Source organism: Pygoscelis adeliae, unplaced genomic scaffold (genome assembly GCF_000699105.1).
Source record: "Pygoscelis adeliae isolate BGI_AS28 unplaced genomic scaffold, ASM69910v1 Scaffold155, whole genome shotgun sequence".
Taxonomy (NCBI): Eukaryota; Metazoa; Chordata; class Aves; order Sphenisciformes; family Spheniscidae; genus Pygoscelis; species Pygoscelis adeliae.
This window is the reverse complement of record NW_008824932.1, coordinates 6,817,147-6,825,362: the sequence shown is the minus strand read 5'-3', so window position 1 is coordinate 6,825,362 and position 8,216 is coordinate 6,817,147. Positions and strand designations below refer to the sequence as shown.

The 8,216-nt window shown below is 38.2% G+C and overlaps 1 protein-coding gene across 1 annotated transcript in view; it reads left to right on the top strand.

Annotated features, from left to right (window-relative positions):
- SLC9A9 (solute carrier family 9, subfamily A (NHE9, cation proton antiporter 9), member 9) overlaps nucleotides 1-8,216 on the top strand; it is a 216,178-nt gene that overhangs the window by 151,508 nt on the left and 56,454 nt on the right. The window contains exon 13 of the mRNA XM_009325097.1: nucleotides 4,575-4,623. Within this exon, the coding sequence (XP_009323372.1) occupies nucleotides 4,575-4,623 (49 nt within the window). The remainder of the gene's footprint in view (nucleotides 1-4,574; nucleotides 4,624-8,216) is intronic.

Sequence of the window (8,216 nt, the reverse complement as noted above, 5' to 3'; positions counted from 1 at the left end):
GCCGCCGCCCGTATCATTCTCAGGCCAGTATTCCTGGCACTTCTGAAGAGCTGTGGTGTGGAATCACCTCAGTTTGAGGCGACCGATGAAACCGGGCAGGAAGCTCGAATTGATCGGTTATTAAATAAAAAGGGGATGGAATCAACTACGTGCTCTCAGGACATGTTTTCAAATAAACGCAGTCCTGGCTGCTTCATCTGGAGCATAGCTCACCAGTGTGAGTATATGGTAGGTGCAAACCAGACTCGGTGGGACCGCAAGCAAGATTCAACTTGCATGAACCAGGCTCCGTTCTGCAAACACAGAAAGCCTCTACAGGCCCAGAAGTAGAATTTCAGTCATTAGAATTCAGATTTCAGAGAAATGTCTCTATTTACAGATTTCCTGGCACCTAAAGTGAGGGAGGGCTGAGAATCACACTTTTAAGTATAGACACCAAAAGTTCTGCTCTGCATGCCTAGATCCTCGTGAAGACATGAGTCTATACAATTTTCTGTGGCTTCCCTGTGGAATGCAGAGATTTTATCCTACAGTGTTGACTTTGTGGTGATTTGAAGTGAGGGAAGTAAAAGTCTGCAACGCCTGAATAGTGATTTACTACTCGGTATTCCTATGGATCGGTGTTGTATTTCTTACTACCGGTTCCCCTGACAATTTGGGATTTATCTTTTCATCCATTTTCATTTCAAACCATATAAGAAAAGATGTTATCGACTGCTTTGTATTCAGTGACAAATTCCTCCCCTTATTACCAAATGCATTCTGACTGTTGCTAAAAAAATGATGCACTTGATAGCACACGGGGATTTAAATACCGTCAACTGTAAAGGGTCCTTCTGCAGACTAATGCACAGTTCCTAGCAATGCTTAGACTTAATTGCTAGAGACTGGCTGAAGTCACAAGCTTCAGCTTCCAGATTTTTAATATAGCAACTTTGAACAATCTCTGAATCCAGGTTTTGATCCAGACATTATTTAAAAACATAAAACCACACACACATCCCAAAAAAACAGACCCAAAGGAAAAAGAACAACACAGAGCAGCTTTCAGGATTTTGAATTCCTCCATATCTAGGGCATTCAAATCTAAGACATTACTAAAGCCTATCTAAATACATAGAGTAGATAAACTCCACTGTAATATAGATCTGATTAAAAATTCATTGCATTTGTTTTTATGGAAGCAGAGTCATCCTAAATATTTAATTTATAGAATAAAAAGATGCAAAAATAGAAAGGCAGAAATAAAAGCATACAATATTTAGAAGAGCCAAGAAGAAGTGAACAAGGAATAGAGAGCAACCAGGAAATTGGGAGAGAAGGACGGAAAAGGGAGACTGCAAGAAGTAAAACAAGTTGACAGGGGAAAAGAGACAAAGTTGACAGCAAGAAAAGAGAAAAAGTACTAAGAAAATATTTTTCTGACCATCCATTGATTCTTCTGATGGAAATGGAAAACTGAGAAGCTTAAAAGGGGAAAGACATTTATGCAAATATTAACAATAGAGTATTTTTTCGAGGCCACCTAGTAATTTATACGAATTTTGGGTTTGCAAATTCTAGTGGCAATAGCATTAGATCTAGCAGGTCTTTTGAGGAAGTCAAGGGTGTAAACTTGAAGTGCGTATCTGTGCTTAATTTCAGTTGTCTTGACTGTCTCATATAATTTGTTATGCTTTGTTTTTTCAACATTTGCAATTTAAAAATAGCATTCTAGTTCATGTCAAGTATATCGGAGTTAATTATAGCAGACCATGAGTTTCAGTGCTAGGTGCCTGATGTTAGGCTCCCAAGCCTATGTTTGGATATGAAATAATTAGCCTCAATTTCAGAACTGACTGAACTGAGTCTGCTTAGTGCATACGTAATAAAATTGCTAATGTTCAAATTATTACAAAAATATATTGCTATTTTAATGCATTAAAAAACTCTCCCATAGAATGCAAAGAACGATCTGGTCCTTTTCCCAAGGGACTTTAAATCAATAGGTGAGATTGTGCTATCCACACTAATTTCCAGTAGCGAGATACTATTCCATGAGAAAAACAGCAACGGCATCTGACCCTGTGTTTTAAACAAGAGTAGAGATCAGACCGAAGGAAAGCATCAGCTGTGGCTCTGTGGCATTTATGTGGCATAGAAGCCGCCTTTTCTTTTTCATATATGGATTATCTAAGACTGAAGTGTGATTTCATTAGATATTTATTGCTGGGTTTTTTCTGGCTTTAAATGTAATACTCCTGTTAAGATTTCATGTGAGTATTTTCATATGTGCCATATTATAATAATCTATTGTGTGCAGAATAAACAAGGCAAAACAGCGAGCTATTCTCTGTAACTATAAGGATTAGAAATTATACATGCAGAGAAGCTTAAGCATACCACAAATTCTGCAAAACTCTCTAAATCCAGATTTTTTTTCTATGCCAGTGGATTCCTGTTGTCAATGGGATTAGTAGTTATATCACTGTTACTGAAACAACATTACAGCCAGAAACTCTGGTTCCTATTGGAAGGCCCCCTTGCCTACCCTTTTTCACATTTGCTGTTGCAGTCCTTTTAGTCCTGGGTGAAATGTTTTCTGTTGTCTTGGCTCATTCTATAATAAACGCATCACAACTCCAATACACACAAGCAGTCAGAACTGGCAGTTTCTCAACTCCAGCAAGTTCAGAACTGCATGAAGGCTAAATTACTTCTGTCCCAGGAGACTGGTTCTTTGAGGTCAAGTCAAGCTCATTAAGGAGAAGAGAGTGTGGGGAAGTTTGTGCTGTAGCCTTTCAGCTGCACCTATCATGCGTAAATGCTTTGATTTTTTTTTTTTTTTAGTTCCAGAACTGTGCAGACCCTTAACTATTGTACTGCTGGTGTATTTCTGTATTGGCCAAGTAGTGTTGTCAGCGAACACATCTAGCGAATAAGCGTAGTCTAATAAACAGGGCATGTAATTGCATTTAGGAGACTGGGATTCTCTTTCTGATTCTGCCCTGTTTTATGAGTTTGGGACCATGGCACCTGCATTTGTGCCATTGTTTCAGCCTTCACATCCCGCTGTAGTTACGCTGTACACTCCGCCGTGCAGGGCTGTCTCACGCTGCTTAGTTTTACAATGCCGAGCACAGATAAGGCCCCAGACACCACTGTTCTGTACATGACAATAACAAATCCAATGTCAGACAGATGGTTAAACCGCCATGTAATGTTTCTTTCTCTTTTCCCCATGTAAATGTTTCCATTTTAATGAAACGGAAAATACCTAACTTGCTTTACTCCAAACTAATGGATAGGTTAGTGCCATCAGAAGCTTTTTCTAGCAATATAAAGAACAACAGGACCAAAAAAAAGGAAAAACAGCTATTCGTTCTGTCTCCTTGTTGAGTCAGCACCAGGATCGTTATTTTTAATAAAAAGATAGAAATATTTATGCCTGAAGGACTCAGATTTGTTGACGCTCAAGAGCTACGATAGAAACAAACGTCTTTTTTCTCTTCTATTCAGTATTTACATATAAAAAGCATCTACTTTGCATATAGTTCCTGTCATTGTCTCTGACTGAATAAGAGTGTGTGCATAATATTTACAGGAAAGAATGCTGAGGTATGTAATTGTTAATATTAAATATTATTTTTAAATTTATTTTGATGTGTTATTACCAAAAGCAAAAATATACTTAAGAACGAAGACTGTCAGAAAAACAGTAAAGTGTCCTTAAATGAAAAATCTAGTGAAAGAGTATATTTTATTTGCATCAGTAAATTCTGTATTAGCTTGGTGGACCTGATACTATGTGAGAGCTTGTGAGGCATTCGGGGGCTGTTGGTCTGCCTAGCCATGGGCTTCAGATTCCGGTGATAAGAAGGTTCGTCATTCATCATCCCTCACTGGTCTCCTTCCTTTCTTGGTGTGAACATCAGCACAAGCCTCTGTCATTCAACTCTCAACATTTCTCAGTTGCATTACTCCTCAGTTCTGAGTATCAGCCACACTCAAAATGTGTCAATTCTCCCACCACGTTGCTTTTAACAGCCAACTTAATTTTTTTCCTGTCCGTATCAGTAAAATACCACCCAGGTTCTCATCACCTTGCACATCACCCACTGCAATCTCCTCTCTGGTTTGCTTCCCCGTACCTTGTGCACCACGTAAAGCCCTTTCCAAAAGCCACAAGCTATCCGTAATGTAGCACAGTCAAGAAACGCCAGAGTCCTGCAGTCCTGTTCTCCACATACCTCTCTAACTCCAGTTCCTCCTCGACACCTCTCTTCTGCCAGTAATTAAGGAATTCATAGCACAGGTTGATGACTTGATTGTCTCTCCCCAGATACGGATCAGAGCCAGGGTAAAGATCCGATCTCAGGTGTTATGAGTGGCAGTTAAAAAGAATCTCAAGTTTCCTAAAAACTTATTAAGAACTTCCTTGATTAAAAAAGTGATCTTCATGTTTTGCCAGCTCTTCTCTGCGTTTCTCACCTAGCAGGAAATGACTGACACAAGAGAAACATTTCTACCCTCAAAGCTCTCTAATATACATCAGACCATTACCATATGTCTTTGTTTGGGGTTTTTTTTAACAGAGTTGGCGTAGATCCAGATGAAGATCTGAAAGCAGAAGCTACAAGCCAGGTATGTCAGGATTTTAGACATATGTGCTGAATTAAAAAACTGTTCAGTTGTTGGCAGATCATGCTTGTCAAAAATAGTGTTACAGCTGAAAATATTTAAAACAGGCAGGTTGAAAATAAAAAGGAGCTGCAAAGTATCTTTGTTGTACAAGGTACAAAGAGAGGAGATATATATTTTTTTCAATGCGCGTGCACTCATGAAAATTTTGTAACTAAAAACGTTACAGAGTTCTGAAGAAAATTATAAATAAATGCGAAGATATCCTGAGAGGTCTAATAAACAAAATAATAGAAGTATTGCCTTGATAAATCCAAATATTTATCACCTTCCAAATGCTGCATTTATGGAAATGAGACATCCCAGAACAACGTTTAATTCCCTGGAATAAAAAGGGAGAATGTGTAATGTTCAATTCGAGTAGGTCAGGTTTCTGAAAACATTTTGCAGTTATTTTTCACATGGAGACCTAAGTACATAGTGAACTCGAAAACTTCAAACTAAGGAGGCTATTTAACAAGCTGCAGCTGTTCATCTGCCACCCTCCCTTTTTTGTCATACACGTATGGCGTTGTTTGAAATGCAGCACTGCCTGCAACAACAGCCGAAATCTATAGAGCGTCAATACACAGACATAACACGTGCTTCAGCGTGGTACGTGGAACAGCGGTAGGACTAGGGAGAAGCAACGCTACCGTTGCCAAGTCGCGAAAGCAAAAAGCAAGTGCCTAATGCTGTGTTCCTGTGTCCAGGTAATAGCATCCCAAGCACTCTTTTAGACTGCACAACTGGAACTGAAATTGAAATCACCCAACAGTGGTATAAACGTAGAAAATAAGTTAGGGCAAGACGTGAATAAGATACTCTATTCACTTGAAAACACATTAAAGGTATCATTAGGCAGAATTTTAATATATCTTACGTACTGAGTATTCTTAACATTTACACACTTGCACATATCTGAAGGCATTTAGGGTCTCAACTTTCATTGAAACTGAATAGAATTCAGGCGTCTAATTGTCCTAACGTTTCTTTGAAAAAAAGGAAAAAGAATATTATTCATATCCGACCATATCCTTAGTTTTACAACTCAGCCACTATTAAAAGGGCTAGCATAACACTCCATTGCAGCATGCCAAGATACTGATTTATTCTGAGTCTGGGGGAACTAATCACTAATATCACTCTCCTAAGCATCTTGGTAGGAATTCTTGCAATGCCTCTGCCCAAACTTCGACCAAGGCCAGGACACAGAACCTTAATCTTAGTCTATTCTTGATTGGATTTTAAAAATAGATCATTTCAGAAATTTTCTACTTTGCAGCACTCGTGAATTATCAAAGATCAGAGAATGCCGAATGCAGTATAAAATTGACAGAATGCATGTTTTGTGAAAACCTGATTTCTTCAGAAGTCAATAGGCATCTAATTTTCTCCTTCTTTTATTAAAAATGAAAATAATCATGTTTATGAATAACAATAACGCATCCAGTGTCCCAACAGTGCCCTATGAATTAACACCTTTCTCTGTTGACAAAACTCAACAATACAACACAGAAGGTATAAATAAATATAACACCTTTCATGCCCTATCATGTCCCAGTCAGCATTCCTATAGCAGTAAATTTTACCTTGGAAGATAGTTTTGCTGCTCTGATTATTCTTTTCCCCCCCTGTGGTATTCTATTTTCATCTGTCTGACTTCTTTGTATTTGACATCTCAATCTTTTACTAATTCAGACCTCCGTTGCATTCTCTGTAGCACTCTTTGTTTTAGCTCAGTGCCTATCATAGTTATCAACTTACGTCAAATTATTTCTTCTAATTTTCTCTTTCATCTCATTTCTCTCTCATTCCTCTTCTTCCCTTTTGTTGTCTTTTTTCTTTCCTTTTATTTCTAATATGATGTTTTTATTTAGTTTACCTACTTTTCATTTTCTTCCTATGTTAGTGTGTCTTCACAGTGAAAGCAGTTGTTTTTCTTGCATATATCCCTGGACAAATAATGTCTCAAGTGCCAGTATCTCCCACTCGCCCAGATGAACTTTAAACCACGTGCCAACTCTCAGTGCCATTAACTGGAGCTTCGGGGGGATTATACCAGAAATAAGAACTGAATATCTTCTCAAGAATAAGATGGTTAAAGGACAGCAAAATTAGTGGAAAATAAGCCTCTAGGCTCCTCCCTTCTCAGCCAGGGTACTCGGCCAGAACGGGGAAGCTACAAAGTCTGCTGCAGAGATTTGAATCTGTGTCCTCTGTGACGACTCTAACTCCCAAGACACAGGGTATCTTGCTGAGGGAACCTCTCAATCCATATCTGTAACCAGACCTGGATTTCTTAGGGGCAGAAAAAGCCTTAAACGCCTTCCACCTCACGAGTACTGTGTCAGAGGCAATAGCAGCTATATGGCTGCATAATCCTTTTCCTTTCCTACCTCTTCATCTTGATCTCCCTTCTTTCTGTCCCTTCCCTTCCACAAATTCAATTTTCTCTTCTCTGAAGGAATTAGATTGATTTAGTCAAGACTTTAATGTACACGGTTGTTTCTGGACTTCTGATTATGCTTATTGCTCTATTCTGGACTGGCTCAACCAGTAATTTCGACAGTCAGCTAGCAGCAAATTCCAGTTCAATTTGTAAGACCAGGAACCCAGGCCTCCTTCCCTAGCAAAAGGTGTAGACCTTTTTAATGTATAATTAGCATCTGGACTTCACCATACCGTGACCTCATCCATCAAAAGCATCTCTCAGCTTCTTTGTGTCAGTTCTGCCTTGCCTTTCCTTAAATGTGTCTATCATCAAATCATTATCACAACATAAGCATAAACAGAAGAAGTAATAGCCTCATATTCATATCCATTTATTTATCGATGGACTGTCATAACTCAGTTCTGAAAGAACTGAATTACATAATACATACTCCAGATAATATATATTATTGTATAGAAAATAATGTATTAAAATAAACAGCAGCATTTTGCTGCATATCACATACATTCAGAGTATAAACACCAAAAGCTAACTCTGATAAGCAGAATGCAGGATACATAGTCACTAAGCAGAGTTACAAAGTTGATCTATTAAAAAAAGGCAAAGGCTTTTAGGGCAGTGGGCTTTTTAACTCATTTCCCGTAAACAAAGATAGTCAATAGCATATTTTATTCAGATAGTTTATGTATCTCAGAAATTCTCCTATGTTAACCTCTATCGAGACAACATAAGAATGTATTTTCTACAAGTACTTTGGAAAAATGTTGTAGATGTAGTATTGATCTCAGGAGAAAACTAAATAGCCTGCAAAACACCTATCAATATCAACTCTGTCAAAATAATGTTCATAGTTTATTTAACCATCCCTATATCTTTATAAGTATAATAAGGAAATTATTTATACTTTCCCCATCAGTTTCACCTGCCAGCTGGTTGGTGAAGTTATTGCAAGCGACTAATGAGAATAATCTCCATATGGGTAATTCCCAAGTAAGAGATGAGAAACGTTGACATTCTCACTTCCCAGAGAGAAAATTGTTGTCCAGGAGAGGTGGTGGACTGTCTCCCCTTCTTCTACCTCTCTGAACTGGAGGGAAAGTGA